Source organism: Mus caroli, chromosome 7, assembly GCF_900094665.2.
Source record: "Mus caroli chromosome 7, CAROLI_EIJ_v1.1, whole genome shotgun sequence".
Classification (NCBI taxonomy): Eukaryota; Metazoa; Chordata; class Mammalia; order Rodentia; family Muridae; genus Mus; species Mus caroli.
Genome location: NC_034576.1, coordinates 113104682 through 113127385, shown reverse-complemented (window position 1 = coordinate 113127385; position 22704 = coordinate 113104682). Strand labels below are relative to the sequence as shown.

General features: G+C 42.1%; 1 protein-coding gene and 1 long non-coding RNA gene across 4 annotated transcripts in view; both read left to right on the top strand.

Annotated features, from left to right (window-relative positions):
* Window positions 1-567: 567 nt before the first annotated feature.
* Rnf141 (ring finger protein 141) overlaps window positions 568-22704 on the top strand; it is a 30786-nt gene continuing 8649 nt past the window's right edge. The window contains exons 1-4 of one of the 3 annotated variants that reach the window (XM_021168105.2): window positions 568-657; window positions 7942-8131; window positions 11268-11376; window positions 19423-19604. In XM_021168105.2, the coding sequence (XP_021023764.1) occupies window positions 7989-8131; window positions 11268-11376; window positions 19423-19604 (434 nt within the window). In that variant the 5' untranslated portion in view covers window positions 568-657; window positions 7942-7988. Of the gene's footprint in view, window positions 658-814; window positions 979-4400; window positions 4446-7941; window positions 8132-11267; window positions 11377-19422; window positions 19605-22704 lie in introns of those variants that run through there. The other 2 variants (XM_029479632.1, XM_029479633.1) reach the window with 2 other exon arrangements.
* On the top strand, window positions 19614-21910 carry LOC115031523. Its single transcript, XR_003837173.1, has 2 exons — window positions 19614-20094; window positions 20574-21910. It is a non-coding gene; the product is annotated as an uncharacterized LOC115031523 (long non-coding RNA).

Below are 22704 nucleotides of genomic sequence, written 5' to 3'. Positions count from 1 at the left end.
TTGGAATGTTTGTGCTTAGGTTTTAAAGAAATGGCCACAATCTCTTTCCACAACGATTGTATCATTTTTACATCCCCAACAGACAATCTGAACATATTTGTTCAGCATCTTTGTCAATATTTAATACAGTTCTTTTCATTTTAGCCACTGTGGTATTATATTGATAATTCACTTCCCTTCTAATTTGCATAATGGTCTCAGACATCATTTCATGTGCTTATTTGCTATCCATAAATCTAAAAGGCTAGTCTAGTCTTTGGCCATTTAAAAAATTTGTGGGTTTCTTTTTCTTTTTGGGAGGGGTAAGAATTGTGTATTCTAATTAGAAGTCCTTTGTTCAATATATTTTGCTGTTCCAAAGCCTGTGACTTGCCTCTTCATTTTTTTTGTCCTTTTTTACAAAAGTATTTAATTTTATTGATTTTTATGTATGTGACTATTTTGCCTGCAGGTGTGTGTCAGCAGCCTTGAGCTACAAAAACCTCCAAAGCCAACAGGGGGGGGGGGGGCTCCGTCTCCAGGCAACACGCGAGGGCGTGGCCTTACGTCACTGAGGTGCGACTGGTTTGCGGGCCGCGCCGCTGCCGCCTAGCGGGTTTAGCTAAGCAGCAGCCGAGGCGGCGTCCCTGGTGCGGGGAGAGCGATGCCTTGAACTGGGTGAGCCTTGCAGCGCCGCCCCCTCGCTGTGTCCCTTCCCAGCCACTTCACGGTCCTGGAGCAGGGAGTGGAGGCCCGGTTAGCACCAGGGGTGGAACCGGGCTTCAGAGGAGCTAGGGCCCCCTGTCAGGGCCTTGGCTGCGGGCTTTGGGCACCGATTCCTGGGCGGGTGGAGACTCTGGGTCCGCCTTCGCGGTGGCGGTGGAGACTCTGGGTCCGCCTTCGCGGTGGTGCTGAGGAGAGCTTTCAGAGATCAGCTCGAGCGGTTTTGAATCTTGGCGCTGGCGCACTGAGCAGTTTAGCTGTTGGTTAGCAGAGCAGGTGCGCCAAGGAGGGGCCGAGGGGCGGGGGCCGGGGCTGGGGCGCCAGGGTGGCCACAGGGCAAGGCTTCTGAGGGGAGAGCCTGGGCCCGTGGTGTCGGCCAGCCCTCCTACTAAACCCGCCCCGGCAGTGCACCCGGGCCCTTGCTTGTCAAGCTAATTGCTACCTTTTGAGAACCGACATTAAAAAAAAAGTTTCCTTGCTAATCATAATTGTAGGGTAAGTTGCCTTCTGTGTGCAGTTTCATTACAAAACTGTGGGGGTACTGTTGTTGCAATTTGTCTCCAGCCTACCTTCATATTCTTCATATTCCGACCCAGCCCCATTTCCTGATGCCCAGCATTTCTTGTCCTTCTTCTGGAGTACATGTAGCTCCAGTAACACTCCCAGTTGCTTTTAATCCGTGCTTCTCAAACTAAATTTTTAAACGATCTTTTCCACACCCCCTTACCGTGCTTGCTATAGAATGAAGTTCATCCTCTAGACTTACTTGGGCTGTGAACTGCCACCCGACCAATGGTCCTGATAGTTGTCTTTGGAAAGTAATGCCTTCTGAATTCAGAGCCCTCAGGACTTGCATGGATTTTGTTTTACCCCTTTTGTGCTGGCTGGTTTCGGTTTCTGTCTTAGCATGATTGTGTTTTTCGAGACTATGTTATCTTTGTCATTTGGCGTAAGGGAACCATATATATATAAGGGACATATATGATAGATATTCTCTGAATATATCTAAATTCTTTTATCTAGGGGATGTTGATTTCTCTTTCTAAAAAGGTAGAGAAGGTGCAAAGAGAATATTTTTCTTTCTAAGTCAGAGTGTACTTACTACTTACACTGGTGCTATTAGAACTCCAGCAATAACTCAGTACTCTGTTTATAGGTTTTCAGGTTTTATTTTATTTTATTGAGATTTCTTTAGTTTTATTTCTCCTCCTTAATACCTTTGACCCCAGAACAGGCATTCTAGATTCTATACCGACTCTGATCAGCCTAATCATTGGATATCTGTGTAAATTTCGAGTTTGTATAAATAGTGAATAATAAGGTAAGTAGTGTCATTCAAGCCCCAATTGTAGAACTTAGTATGTATTACTAAGATGGAAGATGGTACAAAGTTTAACAAATCTCAAAGGTGCCTTTGATACCAAAGTCATTGTTGGCTAGTCATCTGATGTGGCACCAGAAGTCAGCCTTAGGTCTGGATAGACTACACACCTAGTGGCCAGCAAGTCCCAGGGATCTTGCTGTCCCTGTGCCCCCCCCCCTGCCCCCGGCCTGGCACTAAGATCACAAGTGTGCCACTGTGCTGTCTTTTCACATGGGTTCAGGGGTAGAACTGAGGCCCTGGTGCTTCCTGGAGGTCCTTTCCCAGCTGAACTCTCCAGCCCTCACCCAGTTGTCTTGCACTTTGATGGGCTCAGTTTCCCTCTGTGTCATTTCTGAATGACTTATATTTCACATTTTCAGGGAGTTCCTTGGGTGAGTATTAGTGATGCAGTTGTGATTCTTATAAGGAATACTTGAACTACAGCAACTCATTTGTTAGAAAAAGAAGCAATTAACTGTATGTGCCACCCACTGAAGAATGTGGCATATTCTTGGAATCCTTGATTTCCCTGTGAGTTTCAGAATAACAGCTCTTTCTCAGAAACCCCCAGGCTGCTCTTGGGAAGCACATCTCTGTCTTAACTAGAAGAGGTCACAGCTCTTTGAGGAATCTTGACCACAGACTTGTATTTTACTGAAATTTATTGCCAGTGGTTTGCAGGTTTACATATTATGTCTGTAAGCAATACTACTGTTCTGTGATATATATATATATATATATATATATATATATATGAATGATAACTTTCCACAATTTTATCCATAAATATAATTTTAACTGCTATGTCATGTCAGTATGAATGAGCTAATAAAAGAATACTAGATGAATGATAACAAAGTATTTCTATATTGACTAGAGAAATACTATATACTTATCTACTACCCAAGAGCACAGGTATGTGTCCTGAAGACTCAAGGGGGAACTGAGTAAAGTGACTTCATTGAACAATACATGCTGTTCATATATGGGTGAACAACACTGAAAAGGCTGGCGCCTGAAGAGTGGTTTTGGCAGATTGCTTTTGTGGCTACTCATCTCAGTGGCTCCATGAGTAATCATATTTTTACATTAGTGATGAAATGGTTAATATTGCTTAAATGCAGCATCTTCCCTCCTAGCCAGTGTGGACACCTTTATTCCATGCCCTCATGTAGGCATGAGCCACTGAATCAGCTTTCTGGATATTAAGCGCAATTACAGGAAAACAATATGGTGCCTCACACTATAAACCTTGCCATCAAGGTAGGGTACCAGGGACACAAGGCAACATTTTCTAATTTGAGAAACAACAGAGGCTTCTTTTCAGATGGGTTTTGATGAGCAGTGTAGGGTATTAAAATAAGACACTTGGGAATGAGAAGTCTTTTAAGGTACAAATACTTTTTGAAGCAGCAGCAGTCATGCAAAAGTACCTGCCTTTTACAAGAAAGGAAGATGTCTTACAATCAGAGCTAGGTCTCAAAGCCAGGAGAAATCAGTACAAACTACCCTGAGTAACTTGCCTCTTGACACTTGCCCTACCTCCAACTCCATTGTCTCGTCATCTTTTCACAATTTACTCGTCTTTGTCCAGTGAGTATCTGGGCCTTATTTTTCTTGTGACGACATCGCCATACAACATGTATAGTTAGTTTTCTCTTGTTTATTTCAGTTATTCTTGGGAACAGCTGGAGATCCAAAAGTAAAGGAGGGGACTGTCACCTCCCTACAAAGTTTAATTCAGTTGTCAGGAGTTCCATTAAGTCTTGAGACCATTTCAGAAGTTCAGTTTCCTTTGTTAGGTAATATAGATAGAATTGGACGTTTCAGGCTGGCTGACTAGAGTCTGTTTATTACGTGGACACAGCAAGGCTTGAGGGAGTTCCGCTTCATTGTGAGAGCAGTCGTTCTCAACTTTGCTAATGCTGTGACCCTTGATACAGTTCCTTATGTTATGATGACCCCCAACCGTAAAATTAAGTTTGCTGCTTCATAACTGTGTTTTTGACACCGTTACAATCATGGAAGTATCTGTGTTTTATGATGTTCTTTTGGGATTGAGAATCACTGGGTTAGACGTTAATGCCTCTATTTTGCACCTGGAAAATTCTCTGTGCTGCTCATTAGATGAACTTCCTATCTTTAAACATTTTCATATTATGTCATTGAGAAGTTCACATATGTTGCAGCAGTCCTTTCCATTGCTGGGTGGCAGGCAGGGCATTCTTACAGTAAGTCTGGACTTCCCTCTGTCCTTATTGGCTAATTTGCTCTTTGTATGCATGTAAAAATCTCACTTCCTCTTCCGTGTGACAGCTCAACAAATATTTGAACAGGCTGTTGTGCTGCCCGGGTCATTACCTAGTTGTCCTCAGCCACAGTAAGTTGACTTGTTTCTGTTTCTAGACCTGAGACTTGACTATGTTCTCCTCTTTTAAAGGTGTGATTGCTTTGAGCTGAAAATCAATCAATCAATCAAACAAACAAACAAACAAACAAACAAACAAACGCTCTCCTGTTTAACACAGTAGAGTGGGAGGCTCCTTGCTGTAGACATCTGCTTCTAGCAGGAGTTTAGAATTATTTTGATATCTTTCCTAGACCTATTATAATGTTATTTTAATCTAAAACCTCACAACTTGTTTTAGTGCTGCTTTAAAGCATATCTTACCTTGGTGCTTTTGTGCAGTCAGCTTTTCAGAACACATTCAAGAGTTAATATCTTGCTGTATTTATAGACTTAGCAGTTCTTTATTCAGTAGATATGGTTCATTCATTCTAGTTTCTGTCAGCCAGATTGGGCAAGCATACCTAATCTTGTCTTCCAGTTATCTAAAAAAAAAAAAAAAAAAAAAAAATCTTAAATATCCATCTTGAGTTTGTTTTTTGTTTTGATGTCAATCTCACTTCTCCAAGTAGCCCAGTGTGTTTTACTTCCCTCAGAGGTACCACGATCCACCTACCTCAGATGCCTTTGGAGACGTCTGCCTAAAATGTCCTCCCACCATGCCCTGACTGTTACAAACCCAGACTGTCTTTTTTGGACTCAAATGTTTTCCCAGAATTTCTTTTCTAACTCAAGACCAGTGTCTTTCACTCTCTTCCACGCTTTCAGGGCACCCTGTACTTGTTTGGTTTAGGACTTGTCACTTTGTAATTATATACTTATTTGTATGGCTGTTACCCTTCCCCCAACAGTGCTGGGTGCCCAACATACACAAGTACTGTGTGTGGTGCCAAGTTTGCTCACCATCTTGTCCCTAAGACATAAGCACCACACACAGTACTTGTTAAATATATTTTTATTTTTTATTTATTTTCAGTTTTCAAGACAGGGATTCTCTGTGTAGTCATGGCTGTCCTGAACTCGATCTGTAGACCAGGCTGGCCTCGAACTCACAGCAATTGCCTGCCTCTGCCTCCCAGGTGCTGGGATCAAAGGTGTACACCACTACCACCCAGATAAACATAATTTTCAGAAAGACCATGCATGACAGTCATTTCCAGCTGGTCTGTAGACATTTATTCATGATATTTCCACACATATGAATCAGAACATGAAGAGTGAAGCTAGCATGTCATTTAAATATATATATTCCTTAAGCGTGAAGTTACTGCTTTTGTTGGTAGGGTTTTCTTGCCACACCGCACTTTTCATGTTATAAGTTGTATTTTTTATTTTTTCTTAGGTTTTGAGAATTTGGGAATTTTTGTTTGGAAACTGTCTTTGCATAGAATAAAATGGAGTTCAACATTATTGTATTTAGAGATGTTACTAGTTTGTGCCACCCAGGAACCAATAAGGTGAATTCCCTGTACCCCTTCTCTAAGCTGGGAAGCGTTTGTTTGTTTTAGTTTTTGCTTTTTGAGACAGAGTTTCTCTGTGTAGCTCTGGCTGTCCTGGAACTCACTCTGTAGACCAGGCTGGCCTCGAATTCAGAAATTTACCTGCTTCTGCCTCCCAAGTGCTGGGATTAAAGGTGTGCGTGTGCCACCACTGCCCTGCTAAGCAGTCTAAGGAATCTTAATGGTTCCTTTTTGGATATACTTGGTACAAATTTGTTATACTTGGACATACTTAAAATGTAATCTTTTGCCTTCAGAGATCAGGTTTTAGTAGTCTGGGTTTCCTTCTTTTTCATTATCCCTCTACTACAGTATTTATTGCTCCCATATATGTTCAGATCCAAAGTAGTAATGGGAGAATTTTGTTTTTAGTATAAGTACACTTTTACTATATTTAAAGTAACTTTTAAATAACCCTCAGTACATTAAATTTTAATACTGAAAGTGATACATATTTATGGTCATATATTTTGAAGTCATATTTTTAAATGTTTGTTTGTCTTATGTGTGTGTGTGTGTGTGTGTGTTGCGGCCCGCCCGCGGTCCACAACACGAACGGTTCACTGAGAATGGCAGTTCAGGCTGAAAAGAGAGGAAACTAGTCAGGGCGGAAGAAACAATGGAGTCAAGACAACATTCTGATCAAGACTCAATTTAATATTTCCAGACACTCAGTTTATAAAGGAAGGGGGAGGGAACCCAATTTCCCGCCAAGTAACTCAGGGTCCAGTAGCAGGACGAACACGTGTGTGACTCCAGGCAGCAGAGGCAGGTTCCAGCAGTGGGCGTGGCAGGACGAATGAGCCGGTAGCTCCACCCTTGAGCAGGCAGGTTCCAGGCTGGGGGAAGGGAGGCCACATGTGTGTATGTGTCCAGGGCTGCACATGCTACAGTGCATATGTGAAGGTCAGAGGCAGCTTTCAAGAGTTGGTTCTCTCTTTCCATCCTGGAGATAGAACAAGAGTTGTCAGCCTTGGCAGCAAGCACCTTTGCCACCTAGCCAGCCCTATATTTATATTTCAAGCTATAATGCCATTTTTATTAAGTGATAAAGTAAATTTTTGCTAAAATTCTTTTCTATGTAATTGTTACTACTTGCTTTATGTGGCAAAGGTGTTAATTTGAGTAAAAGTAAAAGATAGATTTTTTTTAAATGGTAAATGAAATGGAATTTCTTGAGGTGGGAATTCAAAGTTCACATCTGTCTCATACCATGGACTTAACCATTTCTTTACTCATAGAATAAGGATATAAAAATACATCTACCCTATAGGATGCTGTGAATAATAAATGATGTCATGTAAGGAGAGCATTTAGTTTGAAGTGTGACATATAGTAGACAGCCTGGAAGTGTCCTTAGGAAAATGCAGTCACTTGACTGCCCCCTTCCCTGTGTGCTTGGTAGTTAAAGACCCATCCCTCTTCCAATCATTTAGCTGTATGATTCTGAAAAATTAACATAAATCTTTACTTTAAAGACTATGGTTAAATGCATTGTATGTCAGATTCATTTGAGATGACTGAATTCCCCCTCCAGGTGCTTGTAGTTTTTCTTTGCTTCTTGAAGGATGGGTGTACTGGATATTTTTATGTCACCTTTACCTAAACTGAAGTCATCTGAGAAATTACTTCCATAAGATGGGGCTGTAGGCAAGCCTATAGGTCATCTTCTTAATTGGTGGTCAGTAGGGGAGGGCCCAGTCCATTGTGGGTGGGGTTACCTGGGCTGGTGATCCTGGGTTCTATGAGAAAGCAGAGTGAGCAAGCCACAGGAGCAGGCCAGTAAGCAGCATCCCTCCATGGCCTCTGCCTGCAGCCTCCTGCCTCCAGGTTCCTTCCCTGTTTGAGCGTTTGTCCTGACTTTCTTCAGTGATTAATGATGATAAAGAAATGTAAGCCAAATAAACTCTTTGCTCCCAAGTTGCTTTTGGTCATGGTGTTTCATCACAGCAACAGTAACCCTGACTAGGACAAAGTATATTGGTGTTTTTTATATTTATGTAAAATAACTTTTGCATTGTATTTAACAGAAACTATGTGAAGCAAAACTCTGAATTCTGAAAGACATCATTTCACCATGGGACAGCAAATTTCGGATCAGACGCAGTTGGTTATTAACAAGTTACCAGAAAAAGTAGCAAAGCACGTCACCTTGGTTCGAGAAAGTGGCTCCTTAACTTACGAAGAGTTTCTTGGGAGAGTAGCTGAACTCAATGATGTGTAAGGCTTCCTCGTCTTCGTTCTGTTTTCCCTTCATATGGCCCTGTTTGTCAGACTGTAGGAGGTAAACACACGCACTGATGGTGAGAAGGAGCTTTTTAGCTTAAGTTAGAAAGTACTGCATTGACTGTCTGCTCTACGCAGACTTCAGTGTAGCTGTTTTAAAATGTGGGAACAGAGGGATGGAGGAACTCAAAATGCTATTTAGAATACAGGCAATTCTAAAGTGTACTGCAGCTCAACCGTTGCGTAACGAGAGACCAATTGACTCTTGTGTAAAAGTACTTGCACTTAAAGGAGCACATAAACAGAAGAGAATTTGCCACTATCACTAAAGGAAGCGTCCCAGTGTACTTGTGTGTGTGTGTGTGTGGCCGCCTGCAGTGAGGGGTCACTTTAAGTCTTTTCACCTCTCCTGAGTGAATCTCTGTCTAGGATGGAGTGCCAATTTCTCCTCCTTGAACTTAGTCTTTCTTTATAGAATTCACCTCAGTTTTTGTACTGATCGATATAAAAGCTTTTATAAAATACAAAGGGCTCTTTGCCCTTGAATGGCCTCAGTCCCCTATGCTTTCTCAATATTGCTGGTTTGCTTCTGCTGTGGCTGATAGGTGGGTGACACTTTTTCCTCTGGTAGCACCTAAGTTTACTTTTCTTTATTCTGTATCAGTCTTCTGTTTCTTTGGGAGTTTAATTACAATTTGCCTAAGATATTTTAAATAATATCTTTTAAAATCCTTGTATTTTATGTGTATGAGTTTTTGCCTGCATATGTATGTGCACCACCTGCATGCCTGGTGCCTGTAGAAGCCAGACAAGAGTACTAAGATCCAGTGGGGTGGAGTGGCAGGCTGTTAGGAGCTGTCATTTGGGTACTGGAAATTGAACCGAGGTCTCCTGGAGGAGCAGTCAGTGCTTTTAACCTCGGAGCCATCGTTCCAGCCCCTTAAGTAATACCTTAAAGGTTCTTTCTAGTCTCTTCAGTCTAACCAGTTATCACTGAGCACATACTATACACACAGCACTGTGCCAGGGGTTGGAGCATTTTAACTGATTAACCATTTTAATTGATTACTCAAATATCGATGACACTTCCAACCATCTCTGAATTGGAAGTTTATTCCATTATCCTATATTCTTATTCAACCATCTCAAAGCCCAGGACCACTACATACAAACTTGTAGTAGTAGTATAGTCACTGTTAATAGCATGCAGTGATATGTATGCACCGGTATATGTATATGTATATGTATATGTATATGTATATGTATATGTATATGTATATGTATATGTATAAGTATATGTATATGTATATGTATATGTATATGTATATGTATATGTATATGTATATGTATATGTATATGTATGCAGTGATATGTATGCACCGGTTCGAGAGGCATTTATGACATAAAGGACCTACTAACGATATGAAACATGTTAGGTAAGAAGATCATACTTTCTTTATGAACATAGCTGTATTATTTTCAGTCAGTTATGAAGGCTAAAGGATAGTCTTAAGGTTTTATCAGGAATTGCTTTCTTTTAAGAACACTGGATTTTACTTATTAAAAAAAGAAAAATAGCTTGTTTCTGAGATCATATTGTAAAGAGTAAAACAGGACTGAGAAGTTAGTAGTATCAGAATAATTGGGTACTTTATTCTTGTTCCAGCTTTTTTAAAAAAAATACATTTATTTATTTATGGGGGCAGTGCACATGTAGAGGTCAGAAGGTAGCGTGCTGGAATTGGTTCTCTCCTACCATGAGGGCCCCAGGTATTGAACTTAGATGGTCAGACTTGATGGCAAGGGCCTTACCAAGCATTTGGCCATTTTTCCCTCGCATTGTTCCAACTCCTAGGAATTTAATAACATTTGCCGTCTTTTAGTCCTTAGATTTATGTATGTAAACTCGAATTATTTGATTCTAGAAAAAAACCTGTGTCCTGTGATATCACCTGTGTGCTTAAATTCTTGGGTAACAGTAAAAATACATTCCTTTTACTTATTTGGCACAGGATATTTGAGTGGGTTTGAGGGGTTTTGTTTATTTTTGATGGGTTTCTTGTTTCTGTTCTAATAATGTTGAGAAACAAACCTAAGCTCTTGCTGCTGTCTGTATACCAAGCAATGGCAGCACTGTAGCTTGAAACCCATTTCCATGGGCTACACTTGAACATTTCGTAGGTGCAGTGTTTCCTGCCGCCCTCCAGTCATGAAGTCAGTCCTACAGAGGTGTGGCTTGGTATCCAGGAAACAACTGGAAGCTGGCACAGCTGAGCTGTTTCCCTTGACTGACTGTATTGACTGGGGCAGGTTGCTTTACTTAGCTGGAAGGCACTTACTGTTTGCAACTGTCCTGCTAGCGTTCAGAGAACAGTCAGCAGTAATAAAGGGAGCTGTAGTTGGTGTTGATTGTAGTTGGTGTTGATAGCAAGATACTGAAGGTATTGTGTGGTCTTAATGCTAGCGTGGCTTTTAACTACTTCATGAGGAAAGGGCAGTAGAATTATACTTAGTTCCACAAACTATTTGTTTTACCTGGCCAAATTCAAAATTACTATAAATTAAAAGCTTTCCAAAAGGTTTGCTAGTGTGGTTACGTAACGGGACTTAAGCAAGAATTTGATATTCCACAGGACTGTGTGCTTTTGGTCAGCATTTGTGTACACTAAGCCAGTAAACTTTTACTTCAAGTCCTAGGTTTCTTGGGCTGTGTTTGTCAGTGTTGTTCTTGCTTGTTTTCTTTTAAGAAGGACCTCATGTAGCCCAGGCTGGCCTCAAGCTCTCCTTGAACTCCTGATCCTCTGTCCGTCTATCTGCCAAGTGCTGAGATCACAGGCTGGTGTCACTGTGCCCAGCCTTGGACTAATTTTTTTCTAAACATCTTTTTTAGACACTCAAAGAAATTTAAATATAGGTATGGAGATGAGTATTCCCCAGCTTTAGACTTTAAAACTGTCAGAAACTGTGTTCAGAATAGTCTCTATTCTGTGCTATAGGAGGCTATTGATTTTAATCACTCCTGCTGTCTCTGTCTTCTTATTTCCTTCTCTGTTGGAAAGGGTTTCTTGAGACTGGTTTCAAAGCTCTATTACCTTTTCATAAAAATAACAATTGTGCTTGCCTCTTTCAGAACTGCTAAGGTGGCTGCTGGCCAGGAAAAGCATCTTCTCTTTGAGGTACAACCTGGGTCTGACTCCTCTGCCTTCTGGAAAGTGGTCGTACGGGTGGTCTGTACCAAGGTAAGGTGGGGGGAGTCTTCTGCTTTAGAGCTTATACTGTTTTGCTAGTTAGAGGCACATTTAATAATGTAATAGATTTTGTAAATAAATGTCATTGATTTGTTAGTCTTACAAAGGTTAGGGGTGAGGATGAGGGGAGGTAGTGTGTGGGGTAGTCTATATATGCACGTGTGCATCATGGTCGAGGCCAGAGGTTGACATCGTCTGATGCCCAGAATTGATATCACATGGGTGTCTGCTTCTCTGTCTTTATTTTTTGAGGCAGGGTCTTTCACAAAACCTGAAGCTCACTTGCTGTTGTGTCTAGACTGGCAGGCCATGTACCCCACTCCATGCCAGGATCTGCTCATCTCTGCTCCCCCAGCACTGGGCTTACATTACGTGCACATGCCATTGTACCCAGAGTTTATGTCCTTGAGTCCCTGAGCTTGGGTCTTCATTCCTGTGTGGCTGGCACTTTACTGACTGAGTCACTGCACAGCATCGTTTGATAATGTTGCCTTCGAGCTGTTTGACTCTCACTGTTGTTTAGTTGCCAGGTCACAGAGATTATGCAATCAGAGGAAGTAGCAATCAAATTATGCCCACCCTCCAACTGTCTTCTGAAGCTTTAGCTTGCTGTGGAGCCCTCAGAGGACACCATAGTTAGCTCTGAGATGTTACCTTAAAAATTGGTTATTTCAGGAAATCATTTCTTTTGAGAACATTGGATTACATTCATGTAAGAACCATCTACCAGAGAGGTTGTGGTGATTTTGAGTTATGGAGTGGACCTTTTATGAGGGACGTACTATCTTGTAGTTTAGTTTTTGTATTGTAGAGAACTGCTAAAGATACCACGGAAGCTGTTGCAGAAAGAAAGCTTCCTGTTCCCAGTAAGTTAATTAGAATAGCAGTTCCTAGCCACAGGCTTCGAGAGCAAATGAGTTTTGTTAGCTCTCCTTCGGTCTCAACCCTTCTTCTAAAAGGTGAGATAAGTCATACAAGCCATAATTTACACAGTTGTGAATGCCTGGAAGTCCATTCCTGACCAGTCAGACTGCCCAGATGAGTCACTTAGCAGTCTGAAATACATTTTATAGATGATAATACTCTGTTTATGGACATGGATGGAGTCTGCTATTGTTGTGCAAATCTTGAAGGATAAAAGGTAGTCTGAAGAGTTAGAGTTATCTCAGAAGATGATTTCAGAGCACTGGATTTCATTAATTAGAAAAGGAAAAACTTATGATATATATGATTGTGTGTGTGTGTGTGTGTGTGTGTGTGCATCACTAGAATGAATGGGATAATAAACTGGGAGTAAATGTTAGTGAGTCACAGACTCTAGAGATTACCTTGACAGTCTGTCACATTCCCCTAGTGGGTGTCAGTTTTACCTCTGCTGTGTTTTACTTCTAGTTGATTCAAGCAAATATGTGAGCAATTACACCAGGAACCCAGACTGCAGGCAAATGCCATATCCTTAAGGAAACTGTCCACAGTTCAGGCCCCTGTCCCTTCTGCCATAGACTCTGCTAATCTCCACACACACACCCCAGACCCCTCCATATTCCAGTTTATGCAGCTGTGAAATGCCTTTTCTGAAGCACAGCTCTCCTCAGCTCACCGACCTGCTTAACATACTTCAATCCTCACTGCCTACAAACCTCCCTTGCTCCTGTATGTGGCAGCTGTGTCTCCTAGCATATGACTCCAGACTTCTTTTCTGCTATGCCCACCAGTATTGAATTGGAAGTGTTAACTTTTAGAATGCACATCTTCTGTGTCTGTTCCTTCTGTCACTTGTGAGGGTCATCAGCTACAAGTCACATGGCACTCCTTTTAACCTAGTTTAAACAAAAGCCGTTTATTTTCTCACGCATCCATAAATTCTGATATACTGGCTCCAGAACTGGTCACAGGGCCAGCAGATCTCCATAACCCATTGGTCATTATTCACTTATACCCACCCCTCTCTTATTTGTGGAAAGAATGATTGGTTTAGATCAGACTAACCAGTATTGACTCCTCAGACATTTTAGGGAGTGGAGAAGGCCTGACTAAAAGCAGGCACACCAGCAACTGAAGTGGAAACAGTGACTCTTGCGTGTTCAAACTTGATCTCCACAGGCCCATCTCAACACCATATCCTCTGTCATCTCCCCTCACAGGAATTCTCTTGCCTCTTCTACATTCCAGTAGCTCTTGGTTTCACGGCTAACAGTATTAACAGTATTAACAGTAGGATGTCTGTTCGGCCTCTAGCTCCTCTGAGGCTCCCTGGGCAGGAACTGTTCCTAGCAGTTCTGTGTCATGGCTGAAAGACTGTGCTTTGCATCCAGCAGCTTGCTCTGGATGATAAAACCTGTTGAAGAGGCGCCATCCTTTGCATGGCCAGGGCTAAGGCCTTCCTAAATTGTATTTACTCTCCATTATTTCATAAAATACTCAGTTTACAAGGAAGAGACCTTGGGGATTCCAAGGGGATCAGGCTTCTGATCCTTTGGTTTCCTGCCGCCCCTTTCATGACAAAGTTAATGTTTGGTATTATTATTAATTAAATTCTTTTTGCCCCAAGCTTTCACTATGTTACTGTATTGTTTAGTTTAAATTACTGTACCTTATTAAAACACTTTCTAAAAATAAGATTCTAAGTAGAAAAAATATAAATGTTAAAGACAAGACCATTAGAGTCTTTATTTGCACTTTGTTTTGTTTTGTTTTAGGGGGGAAGCTGATCTATTCAAAGAATTTTTTTATTTACATTTCTTTGCAAAGGATCTTCCAAAGCCAATACTTGGCTGAGAAAAAGTGAAGTCTAATATGGAAAAATGACTTGAGACTAAAAGTGTTAAGTTTCTTCTCTTTATCAAAAAAATTTTTTTGGAATGAATGGTCTCACTGTGTAGCCTAGGTTTCCTGAAAGTCAGGGCTCTGCCTCACTGCCCCTCGCGCTGAATGTACAAAGTGTGCATTTGCCACACTTGGCCTGAGAGCTGCCTATTTATGGTTCTTTAAAAACTATAAACATTTGTGTTTCAACCTCTGAATTTTTAGTAAGACCTCTCTTGTCTGTCTATATACTATTCTAACTATACTCAATAATAATATTGAGTTCATTTAAAAAAATCTTAAATTATGTTTACCTGGGATGATTTATGGGTATGGCATTAGAAAAGTTATTAGATCAATTAAAAATTAAGTGCTAAGGGGACTGGAGAGATAACTCAGGAGTTAAGAATACGCATTGCTCTTGCAGAGGACCTGGGTTCAGTTCCCACCGCCTACATGGTAGCTTACAGCCATCTATAATTCTGCTTCCTGGGAATCCAATGGCCTCTTCCAAGCCCCTCAGGCATCAGGCATACATGTGGTGCACATACGTACATGCAGGCAGAACACTGATACAAATTAAATAAATAAATATTTAAAACTCCCAAGTTTATGTACTGAAGTAACTATTGAGAAAACTTAATGAGGCCTGGAGAGACAGCTCAGTGGTTAAGGGTACTGACTGCTCTTTCAGAGGTCCTGAGTTCAATTCCCAGGAACCACATGGTGGCTCACAACCCATCTGTAATGAGATCCAGTGCCCTCTTCTGGTGTGTCTGAAGACAGCTACAGTGTACTCCTACATTAAATATGTACGTACATACATACATACATCTTAAAAAATAATTTATAAAAAACCCCTCCTCGCTATATTTTTTAAAAAAAAGAAAGAAAAGAAAACTTCATGAGAGGCCTGGGAAGAATGAGTTTAGTCAGCAAAACCCTTGCTATACAAGCATGAAAATTTGAGTTTAACTCTCAGAACCCACATTTAAAAAACAAAAAAAGCCAGGCATAGTGTTGTAGACTCAGCACTAGGGAGGCAGAGATAGGAGGATACCTAGGGCTCCTGGCCAGCCAGCTTAGTCCAATTAATAAGTTCCAAGCTAACACAGAACCCTGTGTCAGAAAAGAGGTGGAAGGTGTCCTGAGGAGCAAACAGTGATGCCCAAGGTTGACCTTGCTCTTCACACTTGTGCCCACACGTAGACTATACCTGCTTGTGTGCACGCAGACAAGTCTTGATGAGGTGTGTCTTACACCTCTGTGCAAGAAAGACCTTGCAGCTGTCTTTCTTCTTCAGTGCTCCAGATGACCCATGTTCAGAATCCAGATGTTCTCTCGGTGTCTGCTCCACTCTCACTCTGTTTGTGGTGGCCATCACTTCTCACCAGGGGTGTTCATTCCAGTCACCATCCAAGTGCTCTCCCTGCTTCTGTTCTGACAGCCATCCCTCTGTGTTCTCAGCACAGCAGCTATTCCTCATCGCATGTGAAGGGTGAAGTAGATTGGGTTACCTTTTGGCTCAAAGCATTCCAATGGCTTCCTGTGTGTTTGGAATAAAAGTCAAAGTCTTTGTTGAGATCAGCCAAGTTCTGTATTTCATCACCACCTCACCTTCTAACCTTGCGTCTCATCATCTTTCCCTCTGTCTCGTCCACTTCCAGCTCCTTGATGGATTCCTTGTACTTCTCACTAGGTGCATATCTGCCAGACAACCTTTACACTGTCGAATACTGGAGCTGTGGTACTTGATCCTCAGATAGCAGACATGAGTTATTCTAGCGCTTCTAGTTCTTACCTGTCCCCTTTACCTTGAGACCTTCCAGCTTCCCTCTCCCTGGTTTACTCTTCCACACTGATTTTCAGCTAACATCCCAAGATAGCACATGTGACTCATTCCAGTACCTCTTCTAGTTCTTAAATGTTTGTTTTACCTTGGAACCTTTCTTACCCCCCAGCATCTTCTCTCCCTGCCTTATCCGATTTCCTTGTACCCTAGTCTGTACTTCATGAAGCTTGCATGTAACAGGGGTTCTGCGTTATGCACACTATGTCTTTAGTTCCTGGCACATTGTACATCATAACTATAATACTTGCATTGTGGACACTCAGGAAACACAGGAATTCTGTTATAAGAACAGTTACTGTATGACCCATTTCACCAATACAGTAAGGTCCTTATATGAATGACCCCATACTTTATTTCTTCTGGATTGTGCAGTTTCACTTTCCTCAGCTCTGAAGGCGTATTCCAAAAGCTTCTGTAAATCCGCCATGTTCCGTTTGTTCTTTGTACCTGGTCTTAGCTGTTTTGAGGGTTCTTCTTTTTCCCACCCTTTATTGCCACCCCCACCTCCCAGTTTTACCCCCTAACACTAGATGGGAAAATACGGATAGAAGAAGCGAGAGAGAAATTAGGAAAATGTCTGAATCTAATTTCTTTCATTTTGTTTCTTCTTTGACCATGGCTACTGTCTTAGTCAGGGTTTCTATTCCTGCACAAACATCATGACCAAGAAGCAAGTTGGGGAGGAAAGGGTTTATTCGGCTTACACTTCCACATTGCTGTTCATCACCAAAGGAAGTCAGGACTGGAACTCAAGCAGGTCAGGAAGCAGGAGCTGATGCAGAGGCCATGGAGGGATGTTCTTTACTGGCTTGCTTCCCCTGGCTTGCTCAGCCTGCTCTCTTATAGAACTAAGACTACCAGCCCAGGGATGGTACCACCCTCAAGGGGACCTCCCCCTTGATCACTAATTGAGAAAATGCCCCACAGCTGGATCTCATGGAGGCATTTCCCCAACTGAAGCTCCTTTCTCTGTGATAACTCCAGCTGTGTCAAGTTGACACAAAACTAGCCAGTACAGCTAATAAACTGCAGCCAACCTCCCTAAATGGCCAAAAACTCACCCAGACTTTCTGGGCTCTAGCATCTATGTACCCTCTGGAAAGTTTTCAGAATTCCAAACATCACATCATCACAGAAGTTATCTGCAGCTGGCAGAACCATGCCTCTGCTAGAGCACGAGGCAAATCATAGTCAGCTCCTGCAGACAATCTGTAGCAGCCCCACATCTCCCCACACCTGGGATTATAGTGAAAAACTTAGAATATTTCTGAGTTTTTAAAGAAATCAAGTCACTACAACACTCTACTCTGTGTGTTTTTTTTATTAAAAAGAACCTTGTATGTTTGAATCTCCACATAGATATTAGCTTCTCAAAATTTAATCAGGCATTTAATTATTAGATATAATTCCACATTTTCATGATATGAAATGTGGCCCATTCTTGAGTCTCGATTTTTTTCTACCTTCTCAAAGTATAAAAATATTGATAAATGATTAGTTATAACCTTCATTTTCATCCAAATACTACTGTGATAAATTTAAATATGTGTGTGTCTGCCTTCTCATATCTCATTTCCATGAGCACATTTCACAGTCTTAAGGCTTGCTGCCACTGCCTCTGTTCTTTGTCTCTTTGAGACAGCCTTGCTGTGATCCCGCCTCCTGGGTCCTGGGCTTGTTTGAGTGTACACTACCATACACAGCCAGTTCATCTCCCTACATTGTTTCTAACTTTGTACTTTCATTTATTTTCATGCACGCATAAGATTTCTCAACTTCTGTCTCCACAGTCTTTGGATATTGTTGTTACTTTTTTGTTTATTTGTTTGATTTTGAAACAGGGTCTCATTACATAACCCAGGCTGGCCCGCAACTCATTCTGTATCACAGACTGGCCTTAAACTTGAAGCAGTCCTCCTGCCTCAGCCTCCTGCATGCTGGGATTATAGGAATGTACCACCACTCTTAGCTTCATATAGACCTCTCTACCACCTCATCTGCTAAGAAGTCGTCTTTCCTACCTGTAATCAATCTGATTATCTCAAGCTCTTTAAGACTAGCATACCCTTATTCAACTGACTTAGTTTTTCACATATGTCCCACTCTGATTTTCTGAAGTCTTCTAAAATTGCTCAGAGATACAATCTATGGAAGATCTCCAGCCCACTGGTTCCACGTCATTTGTGAAATCGCAAAATTCAATTGCTTTTTGTAGTTTAATGTAGCATTCTGGCTTTAGTTTATATGTACGAAATAGAGCATAAATATATATATAAGAAAGGGGCTAAAGAAAAAACTCAGTTGATAGAGTGTATTGCATTTGATCCACAGAACCCGTTTTTAAAAAAGCCAAGCATTGCAGGACTGAGGAGGCAGGGACAGGTAGATAGATCCCCGAGGCCTACTGGTCTGTAAATCTGATAGAATCCGCAAGTTTCAGGCCAAGTAAGAGAACTTCAGACAGATAGCCAATTCAGACAGACACTACAGTGTCCTGAGGAACGATACCCAAGGTTAACCTCTGGCCTTTACAAACTCATCACGTACAAACAGGAGGAGGAAGAGGAGGAGGACATGTAGTTATTATCATCCTTTCAGTTGTCACAGAATAGCATAAATAAATTCTTTATTAAAAATAAAGCTTGTAATGCAGGAGCTGGACCTAGACCCCCCCTATGCATTTGTAGCAAATGTGCAGCATGTGAGTCCTCTAACAAATGGAGCCAGGCGGTATTGCTCTCTTTTCACTGCCATTGGATCTCCTCCTACTTGCACTGCCTGGTTGGGCCTCAGTGGGCGAGGATGTACCTAGTCCTGCTGGGACAAGATGCTGCAAGGTGGAGTGGTACCCAAGGGAGGGGCTTCCTCCCTTCTCTGAGGAGAAGAGGAGGGAGAAATAGAGGAGGGATTTGGAAGAGAGGAAGGAGGGGAGCTGTGATCGGATGTAAAGTGAATAAAAAGGAAAGAAAAAGGAAGAATTATTAGTTTGTAATGATCATACATGCCTGTAATGCTAACACTTGGGAGGCTGAGGAAGGGGATCTCCAGTTCTAGGCCAGCCTGGGTGACATACCAAGCAGATGTCTCAAAAAGAATGAAAAGTTTCAATAATCTCTAAAATTAATTTCTCAACTCCAGGAAAGTCACCTGATGTTTCAACCTGAGATAGGCCAGTACTTGATCAGCCTTGCAAGGTTATTTTAGATGTCAGATGGGAAAATTTAGTAAGTTCTCTGATGAATGGCACAACTGAAGAAAATGTATATGTTCTTTTATTTAGACTGCTATTTTTCTAGGTATATTGTGCACTGTAAAGTCTGTTTCCCAGGATATTTGACTGACTGCTATGTGTCTATGTTCCCCTCTCCCTTTGTTTCTAGATTAACAAAAGCAGTGGCATTGTGGAAGCATCACGGATCATGAATTTGTACCAGTTTATTCAGCTCTATAAAGACATCACAAGCCAAGCTGCTGGAGTGTTGGCTCAGAGCTCCACCTCTGAAGAGCCTGATGGGAACCCATCCTCGGTCACATCTTGTCAGGCTAGTCTATGGATGGGCAGGTGTGTGCGCCACAGTACAGTGAACAGGCAAAGTGCTAAGATCATAGTACATTTTCCCTAGCCCTCTATGACCCCCTCAGTTCTGATGTCTCAGCCTGTCGTAGGCAGGTCAGTTTTAGGTTAGTCTGTCCTTCCTTTCATTTCAGTCCCAGATTCCCTGTCAGCTCCTTGTCCAGGAATCTACTCTCTGTCTCTTACATTTGGATAGGAAATACTGATGCCTTCCCTTTAACAGATTTTTAAACAGTCAAAGTCCTTTATAAAATTAGGTCCAAGAATCTGGAACCATTCAGAAGTTATTTAATTGGAAGTTAAATTTTTAAACGTTGTCTTCAGGCCTTGGTGTCTACTCAGGGAAGAAAAGCAATGGTGCACATATGGACACTGCACAGCAGGAGGAAGTGACGTCAACTGCAGTTTGCCACGACAGTGCCTGTTCCCTCGGGCCTCCTGTATGCTGTTCCTTCTGAGCTCTCCTCCCATGTTTTCGGTGTGTGAAAGCTCCCAACTGTTGCTGCCTGATGATGTGACATAATTCAATTTGTAACTACCTCATTGGAAAAAGGCCTCTATGGCTCCAGGCATGCTAACATTCTGTCTCACTGTGACTGGCACTGGTTGGTGTGATGCAGAATCTGCATCAACTGTGTCCTCCTTAGAGGTAGGAGTGTGTCTGATAGGAGTTTCATTCTGTTGCTTCAGTTACAGTTGCATTTTCCCTTCACTTGTAACCAGCTGGTTTCCCCATCCTGTGCTGTGTAGTTGACTTGTATTTTCCATGTGAACCCCACTGTTAGGTGTACAGTGGGCTCTGTTACCAGCCTGTTGTGTGAGTGTCACTGTGCTGTAGCAGTGCTTAGGCCTGTCAGAGGTCTGATTTTTCTGCTCTTTCCTTGTCTGAGTTCAGAGTGGTAATCTTTTTCTAAGTGTTTTGAAAGCTGAGAGTGGTTTTTTTACTTGCCTCTGTAGCCATACCACAGCAAGTACAAAGTTCCTGTTGCGGTCATCTTCAGGAAAGGGGTGAAAGTGTGACTCAAAGACTGGAAGGCAGCACCAGCTGGTTAGGTGAGCCAGCACTTGGTTTCATGTGTTGTGAGCCTACAGTGGTACCCTGGGACCCAGGTCATAGAAAAAGGCCTTTGCAAGTAGAAGGAGAGTCTGGGGGCCTTCTGAGTTTTGCTTTATGTTAGATGTGTAGTTCTATTAATGGCTAGAGTTTGTAGAGTGCTTGCAGTTCATTTAATCCTGCAGTGACTCCACGGGAATACAGTTGATCAGATGAGGAAGCAGGTTTAGAAGAATAAGGGCATGTTAGACCCTGACATAGCTGAGCCCATTGACACATTTAGCCCATTGCAGCTTAGTGGTTTGGAGGAGGAGCTGGAGATTGGCCAGCTCTGTGGTGCTCTGATGCCACTGATCCCAGGGGCTGCTGTCTGTGCTCTGCACTATCACATCTGAGCCATAGTTCACCAAATGGAAGGAAGCCAGCTTGTACTTACAATGCGTTACTACTATCCCCCACAGCTCTGTGAGACTCACTCCCTCAATGAAGCAATCTTTTTCTCACCCAGATAGCTTTACTAGTGTGAAAGTTTTCCTTTTCCCTTTTGCCTCAGAGTAGTCTGACCCCCTGGAGGCAGCACAGCAAAGGCCCTAGAACCAACTGGCCTGTGCTCCAGCCTTCACTGTTCTCTTTCATCAGTTCCTCACCTTTTAAAGATGAGAGCGATGTCATGTGCCCCAGAGGACTGTCGGCAGTTAAGTGAGTTAATAGATGGGACACACAGAAGGTGCCCAGCACACAATGTGTGTATGTGTGGGCAAGTTACCTGTCACCGTTATTAGTAAATCATTAGAGTGCCCTTGAGTGCAGAGGCCATGCCCTCTGGAATTCTACCCAACAAGTGTGATCTCTTCTGCCCTTCAAATGTTTGAAAACTCCTCAAATTTCCATTGAGCCTTGCTCTCCACAGTAAGAGTCTCCAGCCTTCATTCACGTGGTTCTCCGTACCTTAGGAGCAGCACGTGGCTGTCCTGTCCCCATGCTGCTGGAAAGGTAGCAGACAGTGTGGGCATGGAGTGCCTTCCTCCAGCAGTCTCTGTCTCGTTCTTCTCGGGCTACAGTGCTGTGATATATAGTCATCTGCTCCCAACTCTGAAACTTTCCTGTCAGAACGCTCGTTCACTCTTTAGGGAGTCTGTTGTATTCTCTGTCCCTGACGCCCTCAGGTGAAAATTGGAAGCCCAAAAGCAGAAATGCTAAGTCAGTGGATCTGAAAAGGCATTAAAATGTCAGATATGTATATAGGTGTTGATATGTCTATTTATATGTGACTGATGTATTGTGTATATGTGTGGATACACAAATGTATGCATGAGCACACATATCAGAGCCATATGCATGTAGGGTTTCACCCATTTCACTATTTCAATTCAATGGGCATGCTTTTCTCCACAACAGAAGCAAACATGAATCTGTTACCTGACCTTAATGGTATGTCCGTTGTAATGCTTCTTACACCAGCCCCAGCTGTCTCAGGAGCACCATGAGACGAAGTTCTACCTGGTTTCCCTCACTGTAAACTACCCTTGCTCTCCACTCAGTTAACTTCTGAGGTCCTGTATCAGCAGGAGCTCACGCTGCCTCGAGTTTGCCTGTTAGAGCAAGTTCAGAGTTAGTATTTTGACATTAAAGAATCAGATTGTCTTTGCTATATAATCAGTCTTTTCCTCTCGGTTTAACTCATGAGCATCATGCCGCCTTACACACGCACATGCACACAAATGCACACATGCGTATACACACACACACACACACACAGAGGTTTCATGTTTTCTTTTATGCCTCCACGACTTACTTTATGATCTGTCAAAGTCCTGTGATTTTTTTTTTCCTCTCACGTTTCCTAAAGTACTTACTTGACTTGGCACATACTGTTCGTGCTGTACATTTGACATTTATTTATATTATGTTCAGGTCAACAAGTTCCAAGTGCTATTGCCGACTTTCATGCTGTGCTGTAAATACAGCAGGGAATGGAAGTTATATGAGACACAGCTCCTACCCTTAAGGAGAGTGGGACTGTACTTTGAAACA